At 53.6% G+C, this 27,124-nt stretch overlaps 10 protein-coding genes across 10 annotated transcripts; 8 read left to right on the forward strand and 2 right to left on the reverse strand.

Moving 5' to 3' along the window:
• Positions 1-920: 920 nt before the first annotated feature.
• On the forward strand, positions 921-2,654 carry AB675_4972 (6-phosphogluconate dehydrogenase, decarboxylating 2; the record flags this gene model as incomplete). The annotated part of the gene is made up of 4 exons (XM_018145148.1): positions 921-934; positions 1,056-1,240; positions 1,288-1,739; positions 1,785-2,654. 4 exons carry the CDS (start codon positions 921-923, stop codon positions 2,652-2,654), a joined length of 1,521 nt encoding a protein of 506 aa, XP_017999224.1.
• A 735-nt stretch (positions 2,655-3,389) lies between these two features.
• AB675_4973 (uncharacterized protein) lies at positions 3,390-5,066 on the forward strand (the record flags this gene model as incomplete). Its single annotated transcript, XM_018145149.1, has 1 exon — positions 3,390-5,066. One exon carries the CDS (start codon positions 3,390-3,392, stop codon positions 5,064-5,066), a length of 1,677 nt encoding a protein of 558 aa, XP_017999347.1.
• Positions 5,067-5,897: 831 nt separating this feature from the next.
• On the reverse strand, positions 5,898-6,455 carry AB675_4974 (uncharacterized protein; the record flags this gene model as incomplete). The annotated part of the gene is made up of 1 exon (XM_018145150.1): positions 5,898-6,455. One exon carries the CDS (start codon positions 6,453-6,455, stop codon positions 5,898-5,900), a length of 558 nt encoding a protein of 185 aa, XP_017999304.1.
• A 1,411-nt stretch (positions 6,456-7,866) lies between these two features.
• Positions 7,867-9,889, forward strand: AB675_4975 (Coronin-like protein crn1; the record flags this gene model as incomplete). The annotated part of the gene is made up of 7 exons (XM_018145151.1): positions 7,867-7,929; positions 7,976-8,035; positions 8,089-8,280; positions 8,324-8,427; positions 8,474-8,670; positions 8,745-9,619; positions 9,671-9,889. 7 exons carry the CDS (start codon positions 7,867-7,869, stop codon positions 9,887-9,889), a joined length of 1,710 nt encoding a protein of 569 aa, XP_017999430.1.
• Positions 9,890-10,255: 366 nt separating this feature from the next.
• AB675_4976 (uncharacterized protein) lies at positions 10,256-10,750 on the forward strand (the record flags this gene model as incomplete). The annotated part of the gene is made up of 1 exon (XM_018145152.1): positions 10,256-10,750. The coding sequence occupies one exon, from the start codon at positions 10,256-10,258 to the stop codon at positions 10,748-10,750; it is 495 nt and encodes a 164-aa protein (XP_017999486.1).
• Positions 10,751-10,839: 89 nt separating this feature from the next.
• AB675_4977 (uncharacterized protein) lies at positions 10,840-12,936 on the forward strand (the record flags this gene model as incomplete). The annotated part of the gene is made up of 1 exon (XM_018145153.1): positions 10,840-12,936. One exon carries the CDS (start codon positions 10,840-10,842, stop codon positions 12,934-12,936), a length of 2,097 nt encoding a protein of 698 aa, XP_017999193.1.
• A 733-nt stretch (positions 12,937-13,669) lies between these two features.
• Positions 13,670-15,049, forward strand: AB675_4978 (uncharacterized protein; the record flags this gene model as incomplete). The annotated part of the gene is made up of 2 exons (XM_018145154.1): positions 13,670-13,800; positions 13,876-15,049. The coding sequence occupies 2 exons, from the start codon at positions 13,670-13,672 to the stop codon at positions 15,047-15,049; spliced, it is 1,305 nt and encodes a 434-aa protein (XP_017999422.1).
• Positions 15,050-15,733: 684 nt separating this feature from the next.
• AB675_4979 (putative 4-coumarate--CoA ligase 1) lies at positions 15,734-17,529 on the reverse strand (the record flags this gene model as incomplete). Its single annotated transcript, XM_018145155.1, has 3 exons — positions 15,734-16,063; positions 16,116-17,212; positions 17,304-17,529. 3 exons carry the CDS (start codon positions 17,527-17,529, stop codon positions 15,734-15,736), a joined length of 1,653 nt encoding a protein of 550 aa, XP_017999227.1.
• A 637-nt stretch (positions 17,530-18,166) lies between these two features.
• Positions 18,167-18,920, forward strand: AB675_4980 (Peroxisomal membrane protein PMP27; the record flags this gene model as incomplete). Its single annotated transcript, XM_018145157.1, has 3 exons — positions 18,167-18,255; positions 18,307-18,771; positions 18,824-18,920. 3 exons carry the CDS (start codon positions 18,167-18,169, stop codon positions 18,918-18,920), a joined length of 651 nt encoding a protein of 216 aa, XP_017999176.1.
• Positions 18,921-20,285: 1,365 nt separating this feature from the next.
• Positions 20,286-26,133, forward strand: AB675_4981 (Phosphoenolpyruvate carboxykinase [ATP]; the record flags this gene model as incomplete). The annotated part of the gene is made up of 10 exons (XM_018145158.1): positions 20,286-20,482; positions 20,553-20,646; positions 20,699-20,823; positions 20,933-20,966; positions 21,340-21,452; positions 21,509-21,677; positions 21,740-22,564; positions 22,612-22,734; positions 24,734-24,850; positions 24,904-26,133. 10 exons carry the CDS (start codon positions 20,286-20,288, stop codon positions 26,131-26,133), a joined length of 3,027 nt encoding a protein of 1,008 aa, XP_017999219.1.
• Between the last annotated feature and the right edge of the window lie 991 nt (positions 26,134-27,124).

Consider the following 27,124-nt stretch of genomic DNA (forward strand, 5'->3'; position numbering starts at 1 on the left):
TCTCATGCCAGTCGCGCGCAGGCATAACCCGTAGTGATGGTAACAGGATTTGAGACACATGTGCGCAGTGAGACCATCAAGGCGAATGGGCGACTGGCGGCCTCCGTGCCGATAGTGGGGCTGCTTCAAGTACCAGTGCAGCAGAGTAAAAATTTGCTTTACAACGGCATGATTGACTCAGAGCCACCGGACGCCCAAGCCGCCCGGCAAATGCAGCGTATTTCAGCAAAACGAAGCTCACGGCTATGGTGCGCGAGGCAACACTGATGGAAGTACTCTCCCATCTCGATGAGTAACGCAGTGGATGAATAAGATTGAGGACTTACAATGACTAAGTCTTGTCTGGATTCGGAGATGTGATATACTCGTGGCTCTATGGACTGGCTCGGAGCTCTTGCGTTGCGGAATGCCCATCATCGTACAGACGAGAAAGTAGACACGTACCTGAAGAGAAACGCTGTTCACGCATATGCTCGATCAATTGGCTGGTAAGCATCAGTCAGACATACTTCCACGGAAGCACTCTTGACTACAGCTACGCATCACTGATGCCTCGATTGAGGTAGGCTCTGTACCTCGCTGATCGTCGGCTATACAGTCGCAGATCCAATGAGTAGTCATCAGTAAATTAGAGCACAGTCGTAGACCAAACAGTCCAAACGGGCGTCCGCGGATAAACTTAGTTGGAGAGGCTACAAGCCCCCACCAAAAACTGCAAACTTCCCGTCCCTCACATTCAACCCACTTCATCAAAGTCGTCGATTCTGTCTTCGCTCTTTCTTTCTTTCGATACTCACTCAAAGGAAGTTACCTCTTTTTCGGTGCATTAGAGGCCTCCCTGAACGTAGCTCCCGCTATCAACCACCTTCAAGAACCACGTCCTACCCCATATCAAGCTTCATCCGATCAACCCCGCCAAAATGTCTGGTGCAGTGTAAGTTCGCTTTCTCATGAGTATACCCTACCGCAGCAGAGAGCCCGCATCTATGGGCTGTGACGCTTCTTTTCATTGCACTCACCGTCAGAACATCCTTACTGAGCCATGCTAACTGTAGTGCGCGCCTCGCCGGCATCAATGTCGGCTCTGCGCACGTTCAACCTAGTGGTGATTTCGGTCTCATTGGCCTGGCGGTCATGGGCCAGAACTTGATCTTGAACGCTGCCGACCATGGCTACACCGTCGTTGCATTCAACCGAACCGTCTCCAAGGTCGACCGTTTTCTCGAGAACGAGGCCAAGGGTAGGCCGCCTTCAAGACCACAAAGACTTAAGACTGACAAACAACAGGGAAGAGCATTGTTGGTGCTCACTCCATCGAGGAGTTCGCCGCCAAGTTGAAGAAGCCCCGTCGCATGATGCTGCTTGTCATGGCTGGTCCTGCTGTCGACGACTTCATCGAGAAGCTCCTCCCGTACTGCGACCCTGGCGACATCATCATTGATGGCGGTAACTCGCACTATCCCGATTCCAACCGTCGTACCAAGTACCTGAAGGAGAAGGGCATCCGCTTCGTCGGAACCGGTGTCTCCGGAGGTGAAGAGGGTGCACGTTATGGTCCATCCCTCATGCCCGGTGGCAACGAGGAGGCCTGGCCATTCATCAAGGACATCTTCCAGGACATTGCCGCAAAGTCGGATGGTGAGCCATGCTGTGACTGGGTCGGTGATGCCGGTGCTGGTCACTACGTCAAGATGGTCCACAACGGTATCGAGTATGGTGACATGCAGCTCATCAGCGAGGTAAGCTCCCCAGGTGAAGAATTCGTGCCGCGCTAACAAGTCCAGGCGTACGATGTGATGAAGCGCGGTCTGGGCATGACCTACCAGGAGATGTCTGATACCTTCGCCACATGGAACAAGGGTGTCCTAGATTCCTTCCTCATCGAGATCACCCGAGATGTGCTCGCATACAACGACGATGATGGGACCCCACTCGTGGAGAAGATCCTAGATTCTGCTGGCCAGAAAGGTACCGGCAAGTGGACCGCCATCAACGCTCTCGATCTCGGCATGCCTGTCACACTCATCGGCGAGGCTGTCTTCGCTCGTTGCTTGTCGTCAATCAAGGACGAGCGTACCCGTGCTGCCAAGGTCCTCACTGGTCCGACTGCCAAGTTCACCGGCGATCGTAAGGAGTTCCTTGCGAACCTTGAGCAGGCATTGTATGCTTCCAAGATCATCTCATATGCTCAAGGCTTCATGCTCATGCAGACTGCCGCCAAGGAGTACAATTGGAAGCTCAACAAGCCATCGATCGCTCTCATGTGGCGTGGTGGTTGCATCATCCGATCGGTCTTCCTCAAGGACATCACATCCGCGTACCGTGCTGAGCCTGATCTCGAGAACTTGCTGTTCAATGACTTCTTCAACAAGGCCATCCACAAGGCTCAGGACGGTTGGAGAGACGTCATCGCCTTTGGTGTCAAGAACGGTATTCCTACTCCTGCTTTCAGCACTGCGCTGGCTTTCTTCGATGGCTATCGCACCAAGGATCTGCCTGCCAACCTCCTCCAGGCGCAGCGCGACTACTTCGGAGCTCACACCTTCTTGGTCAAGCCCGAATACAACAACGACAAGTTCCCCGTTGGCCAGTACACTCACGTCAACTGGACCGGCCGCGGTGGCAACGTGTCTGCTTCGACATACAACGCCTAAGCGTTCGTTATGCTTTTCGGGATGCCTGCGAGGCTCGGTTTTGCGCACTAGGCTTCTCGTCAGCATTACATAGATCCAAAAATCGAGACCACCAATCACAAGTTGAGTGAGACGATTTTCATCCTTCAGCGTCCGTCGCGACTCTGCCAATTGCACTAGCGTCCAGGTGGATGAAAGACATGCCTTACCTAACCCCCGCGAGCATTTTGTGATAATTCATTGTGTTGAGGAAGAAGAGCCTCCTTCAAGTTGTTCGGCGAAATGATTTGGTGTTGATGGCCCGTGCGCTGGCCGGACTTATGTGCCTTATGCCCGTGGTACTAAACCACTTCATCTGTCTCAATCTCTCAGAAAGAGTCACCATCTCAGCTAAGGCGTTCTCTTGGTTCACTGCACCATTCTACTACTGAGAATAGGACACTTTCTGTGACTCACTGTGTTGCGAGCCTAGTATGCAAAGGCTTTCTGATCTGTAGATGACTACATAGAGTCTGCGTCACCAGAACTAATGTGGTAAGTCCTTACGAGACCCATCTAGGTGGTTTGTTGGAAAGAAAGTATGAAGAAGTATACAGACAGCACGCGGTAGGTACAGAGCCAACTCTGTTGATGACGGGTTCAAAATCGCGAGGTTAGAAGCCTTCCTGCTCTCTCGGAAGGATCGCCGTCGGGTCCTTAAGTACTGAGTCTGCCTGGTAAGAGGGTACTGTGGTCATTAAATTGAGCAGAGCAGCGATGCAACAAACAGGCGTCCCTGGTCACAAAAGCCAGCCCATGGACGAATTACTCTCAGAGGGCTTCGCCTCCCATGTGAATGACCTTCTTAGAACATGGCACGTCCCCGGCCTCAGCATCGCCGTCTTCAATAAACAGTCCACACGCACAGCAGCATTCGGCCACGCCCGCCTCGATCACCCTGTCCCAGCAACGCTCGACACGGTCTACGACATGGCGTCCACTAGCAAGTCTTTCACCGCCGCAGCCATCGGCAAGCTCGTCGCCGATGACGACCACCACCCAAATGTAGCCTGGACAGCCAAGATGTCTGTTCTTCTCCCAGACGACTTTGTCCTCCCTGATGCATACGCGACCCAGCACACTACCGTCGAAGACATCCTCAGCCACCTGACCGGCATGCCCGGCCACGATTTGAGCTACATGAGCATCCGCGCCGCGCAGCCCGACACAGCGCAATCCGTCACCCAAAGTCTGCGGCACCTCCCCATGAATGCCCCCCTGAGGACTGCCTACCAGTACAACAACATGATGTACACTGTCGCCACACACCTCGTCGAAACCTTAACGGAGCAATCCTTCGCCTCATTCCTCCACAAAAACTTCTTCCGACCGTTGGGCATGACCTCTACCTTCCTACAGCCCTCCGCCGTCTACGCCACAGGTGAAGCCTACTCCTCCCGTCTCGCACACCGCCACGTATGGAAACCAGCCACGCAATCCTACCTCACGCTCCCCATCCCCGTCGAGCAGCCCGAAGGCCAAGGCGCAGGCTCGATCCAGTCCTCCGTCGTTGATTTCGCGAAATGGGGCCAAGCATTACTTCGCCGAGACACGAATATCCTGCCGGAGAAGATCTACGATGACCTATTCACCCCTCGGATAATCCTCGACCCCGAATCCACAGTGGACGAAAGGGAGCCGTTCACGAGTTACGAGCTGTACTGTTTGGGCCTGTCCGTGCGGTTTTACCGCGGACACAGAATCATCGAGCACGACGGGTCGATCACGGGAGTACAGAGCTTGTTATGTTTCCTTCCGGAGGATGACTTTGGTATGGTCATATGTGGAAATGGGGATAACGCTGCGATCATTGCACATATTCTGGCTATGCAGTTGTTCGATGATGTGTTGAGTATCCCTGAACCAGGGCGGGTAGATTGGGGGCGGCGTGCGGTGGAGGTCACTGAGAGGGGTGCAAGGGAGGCAGCTGAGGAAGGGGCTGAGTCAAAGGGCGATGCGGACGCGCGGTATAATGCGACGGATTGGCCGTTGAGCGCGTTCACGGGGATGTTCGTGCATCCGGGGTATAAGACGATCATCATCGACATTGTTCCCTCTTCAAGGAAAAGTTCTGATGAAGGCGATCAAGAGCAGGAGAAGTTGCACATCGACGCCCTGGACCGCAGCGAGCCTTTTGAGGCGTTCTTCGAAGGTCTGCGGGATGTCAGGGACGACGAGGAGGCGGAGAAGTGGGAGGTCGAGAAGGGAAATGCAGTCATTTGCACAGCGGACATCGTTGATGATGGCGGGGAGGTCTTGAGTGTTTGGGCCGTCTTTGATTTTCGTGGCAAGGGGATTAGCGAAGGGGAAGGAGAAAGGGCACGGAGGGTCGGGATCGCATTGTGTGTATCCAAGGGGAATATGTTGATCTGGTTTGATCGGGGAAAGCGATAGTGATGGAATAAGTATTTGTGGAGTAATGCTCTTTGTAGGTACAAGTGTATTTGTCCTCGTCTGACTCGGTACATCGATGAAGTCGGGCAATACTAAGTATGGAAGTGGACACGTCTTCGCCTGTAGCAGCATGCAGTGTGCGTCGTTCTGACCTTACGATTAACATCATTAATGTCCAGTGCCTACAGCCTTGCCCATAACAGGCGTTTGCGTACTGTCCCCATCGATATATGCCTTAGGCATGCTCCAGGCCTAACGAGCCCGGCGTCCTGGTGGTGAGTTCACCACGGGATGTCATCCCCCACAAGAGCCTCGCCTGCACGAATTGAGGTTCTGCGACTCTCGATAATACTAGGAGAGCACATTGACAAGTCCGGCGGGTGACAGCTCGTGTCTATTCACGAGGACGTATGGGTCGTGCCGGTCCGCGGACGCATGCTGTATGCTGTGTAACTCGAGTAGACTTTTGTGGGCCGGACCGATCGGTCGAAGCCGCATTGTGATGGGTACCCGTCCGTGCGCTGCGGCTTTCCGAGCAGCATCTAGACCATCCAGGACAGGCTCTGTCCACATGCAGACCGCGGAGGTCTAAGTCGTCTGCCAGTTGCTCGCACTTTTGTTCTGGTACTCCCCACGGCGATGATTGTCTCCGAATAGATTTTATTCGTTGTCGCTTCTACTGATCGGCCCCGCCAGTGTGGTCTCGCATAGCTGCAGCGTGCTCAGCATCCGTGACGACTCTTGCCGTGACGAGTTTGAGCCATGGTGCTGGAGTTTGGAGCGCCCGGTCTGGTTTCTCGGGCGCCAATGCTTGGGCCAATGGAAGTTCCTTCAATCCTCCCTGCGCGTCCTGATGACCCGCACCCAGTCCTCTTCCCCTACCAACCTGCCTTGTTCGTCAAAGCTCAACATGTCGACACTCTCCTTCCTCCTCTTTCCCACAGTCACCTCACCAACACACCACACCTTCCTCTGGCTTTCATCGACGACAGCTTCTCGGAAGTGTGCTTTCAGCCCCGGCCCAAACTTCTGGACTCTATTCCGCCAGTGCTCGAGATATGCTTCTTTTGACCCAGCTGAACCAAGTGTGATAGGTGAGTCGTTGTGTGTGAGGGTCACGTTTGGGTGGATCATTGTTGATGCACGGGAGAGGTCGTGGGTGTTATAGAGTGTGTCCAGTAGATCGAGGGCCAGTGATTGTAGATCTGGGATATCTGATGTGCTGGAAGTGGACGCAGATGAGGAGGACCGCGATTTATACGGTGGTGGTGGTGGCATCGTTGGGAGGGTCTCGCCGACGAAGGACACTTTTCGCTGGCGAATGGAGCGGTGTGGGTGGACGGCTATTGGGGAGGAGATCGTCGCTGTCGGCAGTGCGATTGTCTTCATGGTGGTTATCTGTTCGTGGTGTCCTCGGCCAGTGTAATCGCGTTGTGTTGCGCGTTCGCGTGTGGAGACGCGGTGATGCAGACCCCGGTGGTCACTTGCAGTGAAATACTGTCCCCCTGTTGTGTCACAACTGTGAGTAGCTATGAAGCACAGTACGAATGCGGAGATAACAGTGATCGTTCGAGAGTTTTGATATATCAGCAGGACAGGCGAAGATCAAGAGCAAAGATATCGATAGTAACGAGAGTGGGCCGAGTATGATATAGAAAACTCAATGGTGTTGTGATCGAGGGGCAAACCATGAGACTCAAACGGTCCCGAGCGCCTCGCGTACATCTAGCTCAGACGCCCATAACGCCGAAGCGCGGTACAGTCCGAGTTCGTGGGAACATAGGCTGTATGGAACGGAACGAACGGACAGGTGTGTTCCAAGGAGCGTGGCATGTTCGTTTTGCGACATGTCTCAACAAAAAAGAGGAGACTTTTGAAGGGTGACATCTGAGTTCCAACCGCCGCTAACGGTCCTCGGGACGGACGTAAGCCGCCATTACTCTGGTTGGTAAGGCAGGTTAATCGTAGGCGCATGTGTTCCTCGTGGCAAACCCAAAAGGACCTGAGGTGTGTCTTCCGGGCCCGATGGAATCGTGATTGTTAAGGTGATGCTGGTTTGCTAATCGATGATTAGTATTCCTTGGGTGCCATTTCCAAGACGAAGCGTACGGCCTCAGGCGGTCTTGGGTGCCCTCTAGAGTAACTGAGATCAGTAGGCACTCCCGAATGCAGACTGCGCTTTGGAAACAGCGTCTCGGGCGAACAGAATCCCTGCTATACGCATCTGAGGATGTGGTAGGAGTTCGGAACTTGAAGGGAGGATCTCAAAACTCTGATGTAGGCGTTTGACGCAATTGCTGATCACCCTGGGTTTCGTTCCCAAAACGCGAAGGCCTACTCGGGCAAGTCGGCGTTAAGCGAGGATACTGTGTTCACATTGAATTCGATCTTTACCATCAGGCGGTCAGGCATACAGAGCATTGCTCCTCGGCGCCGCAGAAGTCGTTCTCTCACCGCGCTGATCGGAGGTGATACCACGGTTCTGCAAAATTGCAAACGCCAGATCTAATTTCAAGATGCACTTGCCACGTGACTGGATCATTTAGTCTCGGTACAGGCCGTCTTGGATCTTGGCAGTCTATGCTCCGAGCTGCGCCGGCCCGATCTGTGGGAGGCTGATGAGCAGTGGGATGTACCAATAATGCGAAGCAGTTGACACTTGAAACACGTTCACATCCAAGCCACACTGCCCACGTTGTACTGCTCGAGGACGTCTGCTACCTCAAGTGTCGCCGGCACGACCGTCCTCTCGTCTTGACAACACCCAAACCACGGCCGGAGACCTGATCAGTGACAGATCATGGCGGGACGCTTCGTGCGCTCCTCCAAATTCAGACACGTCTTCGGCAGACCTACAAGAAAGGTAGCAGACCTTTCACGAGACATGTGTCGCAGCTGACAGGTAGAAGAATGAATGCTATGACAATCTGAAGGTCTCCAGGAACGCCTGGGACTCGAACCTTCTCAAAGTGAGAGCGCACGTGCGGACTATGTGCACTGCATATAAGCTGACACTCCCCAGGCCAACCCAGACTACCTCGCTGTGAACTGGGACTCGAGTGGTGGAGGTGCTTTCGCAGTCATCCCTACTGGTGAAAATGGAAGACTACCAGATCGGATACCACTGTTCCGGGGGCACACTGCAGTCGTTCTCGACACCGACTGGAATCCGTTCAATGACTCTCTAGTAGCGTCTGGCTCCGATGACGGCAAGGTAGGAGTGTCCCTTGTCCTATTGACCAAGCTCATGTCCTCAGGTCTTCCTCTGGCGAGTCCCCGACGGTTTCACCCTACGACCCGACGTACCCGCAGATCAAATCGAAGACGTTGCGCCAGTGGGCAAGCTGAGTGGGCATCCAAAGTGAGCAATAAAGAGAGATGCTGGAACCAATTTCTGACCAGTGCAGGAAAGTTGGCCATGTCTTGTTCAATCCTGCGGCGGAGAACGTTCTCGCTTCCACTTCCGGCGACTTCACGGTCAAGCTATGGGACATTGAATCTGGATCATCGAAACTGACATTGAAAGTGGGTGAGGTCATCCAGTCTCTGTCTTGGAGCGCCAACGGCTCGTTACTCGTCACAACGTCCCGCGACAAGAAGCTCCGTATTTGGGATGTGCGGCAGGAGAAGCCGGCTGTCGAAGTCGCCGGACATCAGGCGCAAAAAACAGCCGAGCAGTGTGGATGGGCGAGCATGATCGCATTGCAACGACTGGCTTCTCGAAGATGAGCGACCGACAGTTAGCACTGTGGGACATCAAGGCACCCACTGCACCTGTCAATGGCTTCGAAATGCTTGACTCGATATCTGGCGTTTGCGTCCCCTTCTGGGACCAAGGGACTAGCTGTCTGTACTTGGCTGGCAAAGGAGATGGCAACATCCGGTACTACGAATACGAGAACGACAAGTTCGAGTACTTGTCCGAGTACAAGTCGTCGGATGCGCAAAGAGGCATTGCATTCCTGCCGAAACGCGGAGTGAATATGCATGAAAACGAGGTTATGAGGGCGTACAAAACGGTCAACGATACATACATCGAGCCAATTTCATTCATTGTTCCTCGACGAGCCGAGTCATTCCAGGAAGACATATATCCTCCGACATTTGGCCTCAAGCCGGCAATGAGCAGCGCGGAGTGGTTTGACGGAGCCGAGAAGATGCCGCCCAAGATCAACATGGAGAGCCTCTACGATGGTGACGCACCAGAAGAGATACCTGCATCTGCTGCTAAGCCGACGCCGAAAGCCGCCGAGCCTGAGAAGGCGCCCGAGTCCAAGAAGGAGACACCAAAGCCCGCACCTGAACCGACGCCTGCAGCAAGAGCTCCACCGGCATCAATGAAAGAGCAGGGAAGCTCGATGATGGCAATGGCGTCCAAGTTCGAAGACAAGGAGCCGGTCGAGGACAACGATGACGATGCGTCCAGCTTTGAGGAAGTGCAGAAACCGATTGAAAGGTCGGCCATCAAAAGTCCTGTGACACAGACAGTGCCCAAGCCTGCAGAGTCGCCAAAGGTGGCAACACCTGCGCCAAAAAGTCCAGAGCCGGAAAAGGTAAGCAAATATCGCATCTCTCGTAACTGATCAGATGCTGATCTATAACAGGTGTCGGAACCAGAGCCTGAGGCTCCTCTCCCACTGACCACCACTACATCGTCTGAGACAGCCTCGTCTCCAACCGCGTCAAGCGCGGACACAGAGGGGCTGCAACGAGAGATTAAAAACATGAAGACTCTGATGGCACAACAGACCAGACAGCTGGCCACACTGGCTCGTACTGTGCAAGAGTTGACAGCAGAGGTCAAGAACTTGAAAAGCCGATGAGTTCTTCGTGCAGTGTAGCGTTCATAGCGTACCGCGTAAGACAATAATTGTTCTTGACAACGAGAATACTATTTGTTGTAGACATCGACTACACGGCCCCTTGTATGATGATGTTTGATCTTGGACATGTAGCAGCTGGCACAGCAGGCGAGCTGGGACGGCAGTTGAGCTGGAGGCCGCTCCAAGCGCTCCAAGCGCCCCGAGCGCCCCAAGCGCACGAGTTTCTCCAAATTCGCAGAACGCGGCTTGACGCGTCTCCAAACACTCGAGCCACTTCCACATCCCTCGAGTCCTTGCCCCACGTCACGCCGATAACGTCGGTCTCTTAGTGTCCTGAGTAACATCGCCATTCACTATGCCATCGGTATGACTGAGACTCCATGGACCATCAAGCGCAAAGCAGCAACGCCAGTGTCATTCACCGGCAGGAAGCGACAGCGCGGTAACGATACGCCAGCCAGCGATAGTAGACGACAGCAGACTCTGACGCAGGCACAATGGATTCATTCAACGCCCAGCTTCAGCGAGGATGTCAATTTGACACCCGTGCAGGAGTCGAAGACGTTCAAGAGGAAGGCAAAAAAGGCTCGTGTCTCAACGTTGACTCAGATGCAATTCTTCGAGGGCCATGCCGCGTCCTTGAAGGAGGAAGATCTGGGACTGATCAACAATGACGAGGACTACAAACATGCTGCTGCTCCAATCCCGCAAGTTGATGGTACATATCACCAGAGTCCCCGCAGGCCACAAAAACGGAAACCAGTCCCAGTGCTGAAGACAGAGGGTATCGAATCTCAAGAATATCGGCCTACGAAGAAGAGTCGCAAGCAAGGTGATGATCAGACGGCGGATGAGCCATAAGATCCTCACGTCGTCTCGCCGAGAAAGTCTTGTCAGATCCAGCAGAGAATCTGAAATACTTCGAGGAGGCACTTACGCCGGACCCGACTATGCCACCGAAGCTAGAGATCGAGGACTCGACAGCGGACACCGAGATCTTCGACCTGACCGCGGAGTCACCCGACAAGACACCCGTGCGCCTTCCGAGAGGACACGATGGGATGACCGTCCCCTCCAGCCAGACACCTGACAGCATCACTCGCTCGGCCAGGAGATCTAGTGCTAGAAGGCCACTCGCTGAGCTATCAACAAACTTACAGGCAGCACCCTCGCCTCCCGCAGTCTACACGCAATCGCCATTCGGCAAGTATACTAGGAAGGCACTGAAGAAGCCAGCTAGACCTCCGACTTGTCCGACTGTGGAAGACTCACAGTCAAATTTGTGGTCTTTGAAAGCTACCTCGCCGATCGCACAGCAGAACTCGGCAAACAAAGAGAGTGACGTCTTGGGATCGTCTCCTCCCCTACTGGTGACGGGTGCCGCTTTAGAAGGGTTCGAGATTCCTTCGACGAGTCAGAACAACCCGAGTCACTCAGTTGCATCAGAACAGGTGCCTGCTGACACCAATGGGAGGAAAGCGTCTGTAGAAGCAGAGCCTCCCGGCCCAGTTCTCGATTGTCCACAAGTTTCAGAAGAAGGTCAGGTTGTCGTGGACGTGGCAGAGGGCAGGGTCGACGCGCGCGCAGTAGAGGACAATGGCAATCCGGTCCCCGTCCCGCGTACAAAGGAGCTAGAGCTGTCGGATTTGAGCTCACAATATGTGCGGATGGCTGTCAATTTTGCTGTACCTGATGAGGACGAAGCAGACTCTGACTTTGGATCACCAATACGTAACGACACTCAATTCAATCACGACGTAAAAGAGAGAACCTCGTCTCCATTACCGACACCCAGCCGTCCTGCTTCGGCTGGTCACGACACGGCAACAAAGCCACTCGCTGTGTCGCATGCGAGTCCAGCCATCTTGCCCCAGCCAACATTGCAGCAGAATGGCTCTGGAACAAGCACTGAGAGTCTTGCTCTACCACCACCTCCGCCGCCACGGGAAGCCGCCACGGGAAGCCGGGGATATGTTACAAGCAGAGTCCCGCTTAACGATACAGCACCTTCTTCTTCACCACCAGTGCAGCTCACCAATACTAACACCAAATCGACCACGCAACGCTCAGTCCGGCCCGCGTCGATGGCGCATCCTTCTCAAATATCCACACAGGAAGCTACACAATATACTGGCTACGGCGAGTCGTCTTTCGAACCACTCGAGACCCCCCGTGCGCCGCAGAGGGTCACCATCAAGGACTCAAGCTCGATCCGCCGATCGATCAGTCAGGTTCCTCAGCATGTAACTTCGCAGCCGGAATTCAACATTGACCTCGAATTGGGTGCAGCAGACGACGCAGAGCAAGAGGAAGTCCAAGGCAATGATGAGGAGTACGATTTGGACCCTCCATCCTCTGGTGTCGTTCCGGCGCCTGATCTGCCTGGAGGAGGCGAGAAGCTGCCAGTCGTTCCTGCCAACCCAGTCTCTACCGAAAAGCTGGATTCATCATCGCCATCCCCGCCAGCCTCTCCTGTAGCCGTAGCCCTAGGACCCACGCAGACCAGGCTCGGGCAAGAGCATCACGGGGTAGGCGCAATTGAACGGCATAAGCATGGCAGATCAACCTCGTGGGGCGGTGGGCGCACACAAGACCTACACTTCGAGTCTGGCGCCTCTCCACGACAGGCACGGTCTTCACCCAGACCTGCCCCTCGAACTGTCCCCGGTAAAAAGTTATCGCCAGCTCGAAAACACATCGCCCCCAAACTTCCCGTCGACTCAACTCGCATCTCGCCATCCACAACCAAGAAGAAGCAGTCCTCATCCAAGATCTCAAAGCGCGCTCCGTTGCCAATCGAGAACGCTCCGTCGTCACCACTGCTGCACAGTCGCTCATCGTCGCCTCCCGAAGGGGCTCTCGACCAGCTCAAAAAACCCCTCAATGAATACACTCAGCTCGAAGGTTACAATAACGAGACCCAGTCAAACTTCACACAGGGCGGGCACGTGTCGGCGGCTTATATACATCGGCAGCGTGAGAAAGGGCTGTTGCCGCCTGGGTGGACGCCAAAGTGCTTCAAAGTGCCTGGATTCACAAGGCGGTGAGCTGGTGGTGGAAGAGGAAGGGGCCGTGCGGTGAGACGATTGTGGTAACGAAATGCAGATGCGAGCGTGAGGCGTTTTTGATTGACTTCACTATGCTGCAGAGGGATACATCCAGCACGAGGAGGCGCTGGTGGCCCAGGTGTCTAAAGCGTTGCATCGCAGCCAGTAACGAGACGAGACTCGGTCCAACGCCCACAGTCTGTATTCTTCCACCGCAGTGTCATTCCCAGGCGCGTGCGACGCTTCTGAGACGTAGGACAGAATCACGGATTCCATGGATATAGGAAGGTAGAACAACGTCGCATGAACGCGCTAAGACGGGTGTGTACCAAGATGCCAAGAAACGTTGTCCATGTGGAGGCAGGTCCGATGACCAATTTGAACTTCCTGTTGACCGCTCTTAAGGCCGTGAGGGAAGGATCCCGCAGGACACATAGCCAGATCGTCCAGGCCATCACTTACTAGCGCCTCTACGCATTACATAGCTGTTATGACATATGATTGCTATAAAAGCGCAACACTCTCGAACACCGTAGGTCATCTTCTTCAATCGTTCTGAAGCAGACGTTCTTTCAGCTTGCCAGACACCAGCATTCTGGGCACACAAGTTCATGCCCGACACCGGCCCTAGACCTTGGTCCTACGTCGCACTGACTCACCTCCGACGTCGATTCATCCAAGTGAAGATCAGAAGCCTCCTCAAGACCACGACTATTTTCCAGTAACGCCCGTCATGGCAGCCACAGCCCAGCCGTCCGATAAGCCCGTCATCGGCATCCTGTCTCTTGGCGAGATGGGCACCGGGATAGCGAAATTGCTGCTGGCACACGACTACGAGGTTGCAACGTGCACACAAGGCCGAAGGTGTGTTCCTAGCTCGCCCCAGATCTTTCCTTGCCTGTGGAAATATAACAGAGTCTAACGCTCGGGCACACATAGCAAGTACACGCTTCGCCGCATTCAAGAAGCCAATATCAAAGCCTACGACACTGACTCCAAGTTTGTCGCTGAAGTTGATGTCCTCCTTAGCATTGTACCGCCACGTGATGCCACCGCCACCGCAGTGAGAATGCTTGAAGCGAGCAGGAACGTCGACGCCATCAAGCGTAGAAAAGAGCGCTTGGCGGAAGCTACTTCGGACACCAACTTGATTTACATCGACTGCAATGCGATTAGCGCCAAGACGAGCCGCAACATCGCTGCGTTCTTCGTGCCCCAGGAAGGTTCAAGCGAAGATTTGTCACGGTCTGGCAGTGGATCGAGACCTGGATCGCAGAGTTCCTCGGCTCCAGCGCCGCCGCCTCGGAGGTTCTCGTTGGCTCGTCTTCTGTCCTCCGATGCTCCCACAACTGCAGAGCCCGGCTCCCTAGCGGGACCATCAGCGCCGATCAAGATCGTCTATCTCGATGGGGGCATCATCGGCTCGCCGCCATCTCAAACTAAAACAGCAACAAATTCAGCCGACAAGACCAACAACAACACCAATACCAGCCCTTCCTCCTCCAAAACCCCAGGCCCCTCAACCCAGCCCAGCCCATCGGAATGGAAACGACCCTCCCTCGTCCTCTCCGGGCCCTCAATCACCACCCTTCTTCCCTCCTCCCTCCTAACCACCCTCAACGCGACCGCCATCTCCCCAACCATTGGCGCAGCCTCAACCCTCAAATCCTGCTTCGCCGCCACCACAAAGGGCCTCACCGCCCTCCTCACCCTCTCCCTCGCCACCGCCTCGCAATCCCACGTCCTGCCCCACCTGTTGTCACATCTCGAAACTTACGCGCCGCAACTCCTCACCGCCGCTCAAGGATCCATGCCCACGATGCCGCCCAAGGCGTACCGATGGGTTGAGGAGATGCGGCAGATTGGGAGCACGTTTGCGACGGAGGGTGGGTTGGAGTGTGGGGAGACGGTGTTTGGGGGGGTGGCGGAGTTGTATCGCTTTGTGAGTGAGGATACGGTGTTGGGGAAGGAGAGGACGGAGAGTAGGAAGAGGGGGAGGACGGCAGAGGATGTGGCTGCGTGTGTGGCGGAGGGGGTGAGGGAAAAGAGGAAGAAGGCTGAGAAGGCTGATGAGGTTGGGGGCAAGTTGGTTTGGAGGGGAAGTTGGGACTGAACGTGCTGTTCCGGCCGGTTATGCGGGTGAGATAATGCGTGAGCGGGCGGTTCTGGACGGTGTGCACAAGCTATTTTGGACATCTATGCTGGAGCTAGATGAGGTGCTCAGATTAATCTGAAGTCAACCACGTCCCAAGCTTACTTGACAAGACCTTTGTTTTAGCCAATCTGCGATGATTGCATTCATCTCCTGCGGCCTTCCGGAGGCCCGCTGATGGCTAGGGTCTACAACATCTGCAGGTGTTCTAGTCTAGATGAGGCCGGCAAGAGATACTAGGCGAGAGCGTCGTTGTGCGACGGACTTTCTGTCATATCGTTCGCTCGCCTCGTCAAGCAGCATCAGACGCTATGTTGACGTGGCAAGTTCGGTCGTCCTGTGGAGATGGCGCTGTAGAGAAGAAAAGAAGAAGAGGATCAGGGGCGACTCGATTACTTATACCTCATCAACACAAGTGAAGACCAAGGCAGACGCGAAGCGATAACTTTACTGACTCGGGCGGGAGTCATTCACTATTCGCGGCATGGATCTGGAGATATTCATTACTCATAGCATGCTTCAGATCAGCTGACATTCACTGTTCAATGCAGTTTGATTCAACACTCTTGAGGGACGCTGTCGCCGAAGCTCTCAGCAGACCGGTGGACAAGAACGAGCATGGAAATATATTCGACATACCGTACATCACAACTTCGCCTTCTTCCCACTGTCCTTGTCTTCCTGCTTCGCCTTATCTTTCAGTACTCTCCGCAGTATCTTCCCACTTGCACTCTTCGGAATCTCCTCGATGAACCTGACGCCACCTCGCAATCTCTTGTGGCTTGCAACCTGCTCACTGACCCACTTGACGATCTCCTCCGCATCTTTGTCGCTGTCTTTGCCCTTCGCCGGAACGATGTATGCTCTGGGAACTTCGGTGTGCATCTCTTCGTCCTGGACGCCGATCACGGCTACGTCGTTGACGCCTTCGTGGTCCATTAGTTTGCCTTCGAGCTCGGCGGGTGCGACTTGGAACTAGAGCGGAAGTAAGTACATAGCCCCGAGCTATAGCAGAGCAAGAACTCACGCCTTTGTACTTGATCAGCTCCTTCACACGATCAGTGATATAAAAGTTGTTGTTGGCATCTTGATATCCAACGTCGCCCGTCTTGAAAAACTTTCCATCTGGCGACATAGAGTCTTTTGTGGCTTTCTCATTCTTCCAGTAGCCTTTAAATACATTGGGCCCAGACAGCCAGAGCTCGCCAGGCTGATTTGGAGGCACCTCTTCACCCTCTTCCGACATATACTTCGCAAGCATGTTAGGAAACATCTTGCCCACAGATCCAACTGAGCTGTACCACTCGTCCCATGGCTGAGTATGCGTCATTGGAGAGGTCTCGCTGAGACCGTAGGCTTGGTTGATCTTTATCTTCGTTCGTTTGTGAACAGTGTCGACGAGCTCTTTGGTCAATGGTGCCGCTCCTGAAGTGATCATCTTGACGCTGCTGATGTCATATTTGGACACGAGCTCATCACGGGCCAGGCGGACGATAACTGGTGGTGCGACGTAGATGAAGGTGATCTTGTGTTCTTGGATTGCTTCGAGGAAGACTTTGAGGTCGAATGCTGGCATGACGATTACTTCGAGGCCTCTGTGGAGTGGTTGGTGGAGGAGGCCCGTCAGTCCGTAGATGTGGAAGAAAGGAAGGACACCCAGGATCTTATCCTTCCCACCTTCGTACCACTTGCCGACCGCGCCGTTGATGAGAAGGACATCCGCGATGATGTTTCGGTGACTGAGCATGACACCCTTTGGCAGGCCAGTCGTTCCTGAGCTGTAAGCTAGAAAAGCCAGGTCCTTGTCTGGGTCCATCTTCCGCCTTCGGTACCGTACAGCACCGCTGGTAGCTCTGATGTTTGTCCAGTGCTTGAACCTGTGGGAGTCGTCTCGCTCCTCGCCCAACAAGATAATCCGATCGCTGTCGATACCGGCCTTCTTGGCCGCCTTCTCTGCATTGGCGAGGAACTTCTTCGTGGTGACCAAAGCTTTGGCTTCTGAGTTTTTAAGCTGGAACTCTAGCTCGTTTGCTGAGTATGCTGGGTTGGCTGGTGTGACTATGCCGCCGGCGTAGAATGTGCCGTAGATAATTGGGGAGAAATCAACATCGTTTGGCGCGTATACTAACACGCCTGTCAGAATGAGTGCGTATCGAGAAGAACCCGAAGCAGGAGACTATTGTCTCGCCCGATCCAGATCCATGAAGATACGTACTGGCTAAAGTGTCGCCCTTTGACCAATCCCATTGATTGCGTAGCCCTTTGCCGAATGCTTCGGCTGCTTCTCGTACCTCACGCCAGCTGTATTTCCGTGAAGAGTCATTGCAGGAGCGGTATATAACTTGGTCGTCCGAGAAGTTGCGATCTTTCCTCTCGAATATGAATCCCCAAAGGTCGACACTTGGTATTTCTACCGTTGGGAAGGACGAGTCGGTAGGCATTTTGGCCTGCCCAGCATCTGGCTAACCTCAACTTATGACTTAATACAACACTGTAGACGAAGGTGATTAGAGAGCGGTAAGTCAGTATACTGTATGCCAAGGGCGGCGCTCGATTGTCCTGTGCGAAGCTATAGCACGCGCGGCTGAATGCGCTATCATAGAATGATCAAGGAAGGGTGTCTCTTGTCAAGAGCTTTTTGATCTCTGTCGAGGCCGAGGAGGTCGATCGATGGCATCATAACGCGCCGCCCGGGCGGACGCTTTCCCCGCGAACTGCCCCAGAGAACCGTTCTGGGCTCTGAGCGTGGCTTATCACGTGGAGGGCTTGAATCTTTAGTCTCTGCGAGACAAACACTGAAGGACTCAGTCTCGTCGCTTATACCGCTACGCCATTTAATTACAGTCCGCTGTCTCAGGCGTCAGGTTGCTTCATGTACGACATAAGGCAGTCTCGCAGGTCAGTTGTCTAAGCGACTCGCGTTTTTGACGCCTGAGGTTCAAGAGCATGTGAAGCCAATGCCGAGGCAAAACGTCTTGGCTGAGCCTGGGACAATCACCGAACTTTATCAACTCCCTTGAGTCCTCATCGACATCTGTCATCCTACCACCTCGATCTATCGTGCTTGATTACTACACGATGGTCGCCGACGCGCTTGTATACCATCCGGCGGTGTCGCACTACCTGCGCTATGTCGCAACAACGATCGGTCGCGACAAGGTGCTGAGGTGAGTGATGAACCGAAGCAGGTCTGATCTATACTGATTACTGTTTCGCAGGACCATCCAGTACTTCTCAAGATTCTACGCCTGGTACCTCTACCGGACCAACAACCCAGAACGCCTGATACAACCATGGGCAACGCTCAAAGTCCAATTCGCGCTTGTCAGGAAAGTCCTACGGGCAGGCAAGTTCGTCGAGCACGTCCGTGCCGGCAGTGAATTGTACGACGCTGCGAGCAAGACTCGCAGTGGCGACCAAATCACCGCCTACCTCCAGATCCTCCGACAGGTTGGCTATGCTGGCTACCTGTTCTTCGACATGTTGACCCTGCCGGACGCGTTGGGTGTGAAGAAGTACACAAGCGCGAAGAGGCTGCAGGCGACAGCCTACAGGATGTGGCTCCTGGGACTGGCGGCCAGTGCTTCGGCAGGCGTCTACACCCACTACAAGCTGCAAGCACGATTGAAGGGCATCAGCGTGAAGGATCCCGAAGGCCGTGTCGAGAGACTCAATGTGGCTAAGTAGGAATCTCACCCTCAGCTCACCATCCTCTTACTGACACAACTTGTGCAGGCAGCAGAAGGCTACTAACATGCAACTTGTCAGCGATCTATGCGACCTGACAGTACCAGTACATTCCTTGGATACGCTTCCTTCGACGATGGCATAATTGGCCTTGCTGGAACCACCAGCAGTTTGATCGGTGCGTACGGCGTCTGGACGAAGACTGCTTGATAGCACTTCTCCGAGCGAGCGCGGCCATAGCAATAAGGTACGACGCGCTCTGGAGCTCTACCCCGAACGATGGCTGTATGACTTATCGTGAAGCGGCCATTTTTGGCAATCCCGATTTCGCCCGAATGAGTCGGGGATGATATTATCCACCTGGCGGGACAGCAGCCGGTCTGGATGCGGCGCAGCCCCGTCGAAGAAAACAACCATTTTTCATGTGTCTTGCCAAGCTGGAGTCGGGGAATCCTTGATGCAGACAATTGAAGCAGGTTCGAGTGTGAGCTAGACCAATGGGCACTACAATTGGTTGCAATGAGCACGCGTTCATACCAACGAAGATCTTTTCATGGTTGATCCTGCCATCATCTTCATGAATCAGGAGACGTACATGTGCATTTGCGCATTTGCATCTCATCCCACGTGCCAGAGCTACGCTACCTACCTCTCCAGGTAGGCGTTTGTCCTTTCAGGGCCGCAGCGCCAAGAGAAGGCATCAAGTACTTAAGTAGGCAGGCACCTAAGTCAAACCTTCGAATGAGCGTACACCATGCCCAAACAGTGCGACCATGATCCTCAGGCACAAACGATCACATCGCAAGTCTTCGAGTACGTAATCTCGCGGTCTTACCGTGACCTCATCAGCGACAATGTCGAATCGCGAAGCCTGTGAGCGTTGTTGCTTGGCTTCGTAAGAACGTGCGGGGCAGGAGAAACTTCGCGGGGAAGTAGCACTTCAGTATCTGGTCGATGCGGCGACTCATCAGGCTGGTTGCGCGGCAGAACCAAAGCAACGAGCGTCGTTCACAGCAAACACGGCATCTTCGGCCATGGAACGACAACAGAGAACAACGTGAATGGGATCCGTTGAAGACTGCCGTGTATCAGCAAAGATCGACGGGTAAGAAACGGGTACTATTAGCTCTGGGGAACATTTCCGAGCTTCCTTTGTCCCTGCTCTTGCCAATTGAATGCTGCGACGATTCTCATCAGGCCTAGCCCACAGCTCTTTCGTCATCCTCAATTTGCAGTATTATCCTCATTTTCTCTCTAGATCTACAAGTGCCAGCTCTCGTCTTCCGTCTTCTCTTCGTCAAGTGTACATCAGGTAAGTAATTTGAATAAATCTGAGCTGATCTGAGGCTCAGATCGGAAGTATTCGGATTGCTGTGGACAGTCTGCCTGATATAAAGCTGACTCGCTTTCTCCATACTCCAGACCCAACTTCAAGTTCCCGACTGTGCCCGAACTCTACCTTGGCTTGCTTCGATACATATCTACTATCCCGTCCGCTTCCCCAAATACGATGGCCGATTTCAAACGTGTCACTGCTCCTACCACTCGCCTGACTACTCAACGTCAAGATTCAGCTCCAACACGCACAGACATTCTCAAACGACAGCTGCGTGACTACAAGCCTACCAACATGGTTTCCCACTCAGTCAACAAGACTGCCCTCCACCCTGGTGGTGTCACTGCCGGCAAGGAAGAGCATACTGAGATGTAGGTTTTCCAGGCCGTCGTAGCACGGCCTTTCCACAACTGTGCCCGGTACTAACTGCTCTCACCACAGTGAAGAGACATTACACGAGCACGCCAACATCGACTATGATAGAGTTGCGATAGTAGCCAACCCTTCTGTTGCTGCCCTGTATGAAGATGCTTTGGTACGATCATCTGCTTGACTTCCCGTCTGGTCAGCTAGCTCATGAGTACCAGGTCTACGAAAGCGGTTCTGCAGTTACTTCAAGCGGTGCTTTGACAGCATACAGCGGCGCAAAGACTGGTCGTTCACCATCAGACAAACGTATTGTCAGGGAACCAGATTCCGAGAAAGATATCTGGTAAGTCTACACTCCCGGGATTGATGCATTCGTGGCAGCTCCGGCTGTGGAGGCTTGTCTCGCTGTCCCGTTCTCCTGTCCTTTTGTACGATACTAACTATTTGAACAGGTGGGGACCTGTCAACAAGGAGATGAGCCCAGAGGTGAGTTTCAAGACCACATTTTTCTGTTCTCACGCGACCGAGGTGCTTTCACATGTGTCTGTTCCTTATCCTCGGAATGAGCTGCGACTCCTATCACCATGACGTCCATCAATGGCAGTTATCCGACAGGCTGTATCCCCGCAGACGATAATGCGGACAGGAGGAAATTCCCGATGCAAGCCATGACACGAAACTTCCACGCGACATATGGTGGGGCATGCCAACGGTGACGTTCTTTCGGACATTAGCCGAGGCCTCATTCTCGCCAAGATTTCTTCCGATGTGGGCAGATTGGCGCCCCACCATTTCACTGCCTACACCATACACATGTTGCTAGCTAAATCCGTGTATAGCCGCTGACTGGTTTCGACAGGTATGGAAGATCAACCGCGAGCGAGCAATCGACTACCTCAATACTCGAAACCGCATCTACGTGGTAGATGCTTTGCCGGCTGGGACGAGCGATACCGAATCAATGTTCGAGTGGTCTGCGCCCGAGCATACCATGCTCTCTTCATGCGGAACATGCTCATCCGCCCGAGTCGGAAAGAGCTTGAGCACTTCCACCCCGACTACGTGATCTACAATGCTGGCAGCTTCCCAGCCAATCGATACACCACGGGCATGACCTCAGCAACCAGTGTATCAATCAACTTCGCTGAGAAGGAGATGGTGATACTAGGGACCGAGTATGCTGGTGAAATGAAGAAGGTTAGTCAATAATTACCTGCTCAGGGCGGCCCCTATGAAATTGCGGCTAACAGAAACACTAGGGCGTCTTCACTGTTCTCTTCTACGAGATGCCTGTCAAGCACAATGTCCTGACTCTGCACTCGTCCGCAAATGAGGGCGAAAAGGGCGATGTTACTGTCTTCTTCGGTCTCTCCGGAACTGGCAAGACCACATTGTCTGCTGACCCCAAGCGAAAACTCATTGGTGATGACGAGCACTGTTGGTCGGACAAGGGTGTCTTCAACATCGAGGGAGGTTGCTATGCCAAGTGTATTGGTCTCAGCGGCGAGAAGGAGCCTGACATCTACAACGCCATTCGCTTCGGCTCGGTCCTCGAGAACGTCGTCTTCGACCAAGACACCCGAGAAGTTGACTACGATGATTCGACTTTAACAGAAAACACCCGGTGTGCATACCCCATTGACTACATCCCAACAGCGAAGATTCCTTGCCTGAGCGACAACCACCCGAGCAACATCATCCTGCTCACCTGCGACGCACGCGGTGTGCTACCTCCTATTTCGAAACTCGATACCAACTCAGTCATGTACCAGTTCATTAGCGGCTACACGAGTAAAATGGCTGGTACGGAAGACGGTGTCACAGAACCTCAAGCAACCTTCTCGTCGTGCTTTGCACAACCCTTCCTGGCACTACACCCCATGCGCTATGCCAAAATGCTTGCCGAGAAGATCCAGCAACACAATGCCAATGCATGGCTCCTCAACACTGGTTGGGTCGGCGCTGGCGCCGCTACTGGCGGCAAGAGATGTCCTCTCAAGTATACTCGCGCAATCTTGGACGCGATCCACAGCGGAGAACTTGCAAAGGTCGAGTACGAGACATATCCTACTTTCAACCTGCAGGTCCCTAAGACATGTCCCGGCGTTCCAGACGAGATGCTCAACCTAAGACGAGCTGGACGGGCTCGAGTGGCTTCGACGAGGAGGTGACAAAGCTTGCCAAGCTGTTTGTCGAGAACTTCGACAAGTACAAGGGCGAGGCGACAGAAGAGGTCATCAAGGCTGGACCGACTGTCTGAGGGCATTATTTGTTTGAAAGCAGTCATTGCTAGGCGTTGGGAGATGGGTTAAACACAACAATGCGTTCGTCGACCTGTACATTCCATTGGACACGTGCACAAAAGGACAACCACGAACGCGAGACGCGAGAGGCATCACGAAGTCAATGAACGGACAGCAGTCCGATGATGGCGCCCAGCACATTCGAATGCGGGTGACCTCCCTGTAGTGATAGTAGCCTATATCAATCCAAGACAACTGCCAGTTCAGATCTCTCTGGTGCTCCTCTGGCTCGACTCAGCGGTATACGAGTGCATCGTACTGCACAACGGTCGCCAGGACAGTTCGAAGCAGCAGATGTTCCAGATCCCCACAACGCCCTCCCTGGTCAGAACATCTACAATGAATATTCCCTGCACGCTCATGCTCATGTAAGGCTCATCCCGGATTCGCCGACTGAGTCAATTGGTTGAGTCGGACTTTTAGTGCCCGTCCTGGTCTGGTGACCCTTGATGAGTAGCATCTAGGTGTTGAACAATCGATGCCTCAAGGACGGTTCAACCAACTGAGCCACTGCGTGAAAGGCTTCTAGGGACCTCTGTAGCATGTCACAATTTATCGAAGACGAACACTCGGGCCCCATATTACAGAGAACGATCTGCTCATACGTTCCGCCATCGTCCGTTGGAAAGGCTGGGCGTAGAACAGTGAGTCTTCACCAAGTGGCAGGTTATGTATTCTATGCAAGTCGCACTTTCCATTCGAAAATGTCCGAGCACGCTTCCCGCACTTCCATGGTCCCGATTCTTCGGTAGACCGGCTATCAGAGCTCGTGGCAGACTTTCAATGCACGAAGGTACCATCGGCAGGTTGCTGAGAATAGCATCTCACAAAGCAGGCCACGTCATAAGGTCTTGAGACCTCGTAGGGTCTGGACATCCACTGTAACTAATGCGAAATTGTCCGTGCAATGAGCAGCAAAGAATCTACGATGTGCAAATAAGATCATGTCTCATCTCAACAAGACAGTGGGATAGTAGGACAATGTTTCGAGGTCACATATAGTATGTAGTATTTTGATGTGGTGGTGCTGAAAAGGCTCAGACCCGAAGTCAGGGCTCTGCTTTCTTCTTCGGTTGCAGGCTTCCAGAAAATCAGGGTCTTCCAAGCGAAGGATGGCCGCAGTAGATCCTTGGCTGAACCTGCACTGCGCCTTCTCGAGCGGGAAACCGCTGACTCTTGTTCCATCTCTAGGCGTGCCTGAGCGCCCGTGCGAGCCACCGACCTCATCCTTACTACGGCCGCTGCAGACGCCGCTGCGAATTGATCTCGCCCCCTCAGCATCTCCTACCCATCTTCTTATACTCTCTTCCATCCCACGGCAACTCTTCCACTGCCACACATCCCATATGTCATCTATACACGACCTGTCGATGAATGCGAGACCACACAGTTATCACAGAACGACTCTGTAGCCATGACATCCGGATTACTGCACAGTAATCACACGACGTCCCACTTCTGAGCCTCGTCTCATTGAGGAGGTATCCCATCAGCTGCCTTTCCGCTCGGCTTCAGCTTTTCGACCGCGCAGCATTGGCGCAAACCATTTCTTACACTCTTTGAACCCTCAGCAAGACCGTTGATCATTGTGCTCTTGCCAACGCAAGATCCACAGGCATCACTCGAGCCAACACAGTCATCCCGTGCGCTGCCGAGTCCGCACTAGACATCGCGCCCCGCCTTCGCCGAACTACACTTCTACTGAGCATTGCATCGTTCCTACAATTGTCCAGACCTCAGTCGCAGCAGAGCAGCGCACGAATTATGCTGATCGACGGGGAGAAGTATGCCTGTGAGGCCTGCATCAGAGGCCACCGCGTATCATCATGCAATCACTCTGATCGAGAATTGGTGCATGTAGCCCGCAAAGGCAGACGTAAGTCGCACCAGGTTTCTGTTCTCGCTCTGCCCCGAAAGCACACCAGCACGGTCTCACTAACGCAACAGCAGCCATATCGCAGTGCCAACACTGTCGAGGTCAGCGAAAAGCCCGCAGCCAGCATACCAACTGTGATTGCGGCGCCAAAGGCGACGAGAAGGATCAGCATCATAGCGCCGCATGTCGCTGTAACCAGGACAAAACCTGTATATGTGGAATCAAAAAGGACAAGAGTGCACAGATAGTGCATGACAACGACTCCCCGAAACCTCTATCCTACATCAAGAATCACCACGATAACAAGCCCATTGTCTTTACCGGCAATGGCCACCACAAGCCTGCTCACAAATTCAACGATGCGCACAATCAGTTGGGCTCGCCGTACAAAATCCCTTCCAGGGCAAGTTCGGTCAATCATCACAGCCTCAGCAATCTCAACAGCCTCGCTCAGCGATCACACGATAGTCTTCCGTTGACCAAATTCGCTCGACCACATCACGAGTCGCCGTTGGCCCACCAATTGACACCGCGACAAATCAAGAGCGAGCACAACTCGCCAATGATGCGCCCGGTCAATGCGCAGGGCAATGTGCCTAATGACCTCTTCCTATCGCCGTTCGACTCGAATGCTTATGGATATTCGCCATTTACTTCGAACCCAGGCAACGTCCAGCAAAACAACACACAGCCTGTGTACAATTTTGACGGTCAAAGTTACAATGGATTTTCGATGCCATATTCACAACCGGAAGAGGTTCAGTCGCAGTCGAATGTGGACTGGGACGCCTACGACTTCAATGGACTGAACAATGATGGCAACAATCTGATGCTCAATGACCCGACGTTCTTGACAAACTCAGCACTCGCTTCTGAGCAGTTCGGCAACCTCAACCTCGGCATGACTCCGTCAAGCGGCGATGCGACAGATGCTGAAGAATTCGGGTTTCCCAGACCTGAGCCGCCCCGGTCACAAAGTGGCGACCCATCGACATCCGTGAGCAGCCCGGAGAACAGCCAGATGGATCGTTACCGATATAGTGTTGAGAGCACGCCTCAGACGAGCGCTTTTACCAATGAAGATGGTCTGGAGATTGATGATGTCTTGCGACAAGCACAGGAGGAGACCAAGCGTCTCTCGCTGCAGAATGCCATACGACAAAGGGCACATCTACAGGCAGTGCTGAGCCAGAACAGCTCCCAGGAAAGTCTTGTTCCACAAAATCAGCCGCCGAGTCAGAGCCACACGCCAGTCAATCAGACGCCAGTGCAGGCAAATGCGAGTATGCATCCATTCACTGTGCACGAAGCTCAAGAACGAGCGCATTCTACGGGAGCAACGCCTGTCCCGGACTTGAAACAGGATGCTTTCGCAGGGAGTCCTTCAGATCCCTCCTGGTCTGCACCGGTGGACATTTCGAGTTTGATGCTGAATTTGGACGACGCGCAGGAAGATGAGGACTGGGTCCGATGACAGCACCGAAGTGTACGGCGGAACGACGAATTGACGGAGAACACGAATGACATGATCTGGGTGAGCAGACGCGCTGCGGCCTAGCATTGGAGTTGTGGCGGGAATCAAAGTTCATGTAGAGAAGTGCACAGGGCTTTCATGCACAACAATTCTTTGCGTCGGATCTGTTCTTGAGAAAGAGGAGGAACATTTGACAGCCCTGGGAATTATTTGCTGCGGCTACACGATTGCATCTGTTGATGGATGTGATGCAGTGGAATACTCTATCTTGTTCATCGAGTGTCAACATCAAATGCTTACTTGTATTTGTGACCGGTCAAGGCGACTGTGGGACTTGTCCATTAGCCGGAATTGTATCTAACTTTCGGTATATGTGGCTGCAAGCGACCTTATGGACCTGGAGTACAGTATCAGATGCCTTGTCCGGCAAAGACCATTGACTTCAAATTTGCTGCAGGCTACTCAACACAAGGTCAACCGTTCTACGCCGCTCGGACTGCATCTCGCTAAAGCAACTGTACCTGGACACGGGCATGTCGCGCAAGGGGCTGCCTGGTTGCCTGGATCAATTGTTACAAGAACGCATACTGGCAGCACCCGTAGATGACCCATCTGGACCTGTAGATCAGTGCCACAAATCCAATTGGGTCCCGCTCGGTCCCGGTATGAAACGAGTGCCAAGCCATCTCGACTTTCACCGAGTTTACCCAGAATGAGGTCCTCCTTGCCAATGTTCGCCAAGGTGTTTCGAATCGAGTCATCCTCCCTAGTCTTTCGATATCAGCCGGTATGTTTCGTCCTTCTAGCAGCCCATCCCCGCTTGCAAAGCCTGTCGAGCAGCACTTTATGGACTTGATGGAGCCTGCAACAGGCATAGCCGCCCCTTCGAGTTCGCTTCGACGGTTGTGTGCCGTGGCGGAGATGGTGGCCGGCTACATTCCTCGATCTTGGGCTTCTCCTTTGAGCAGGGAAGAGTCATCCGAGGTGCTGG

The sequence above is a fragment of the Cyphellophora attinorum genome (genome assembly GCF_001299255.1).
Source record: "Cyphellophora attinorum strain CBS 131958 chromosome Unknown Contig15, whole genome shotgun sequence".
Classification (NCBI taxonomy): Eukaryota; Fungi; Ascomycota; class Eurotiomycetes; order Chaetothyriales; family Cyphellophoraceae; genus Cyphellophora; species Cyphellophora attinorum.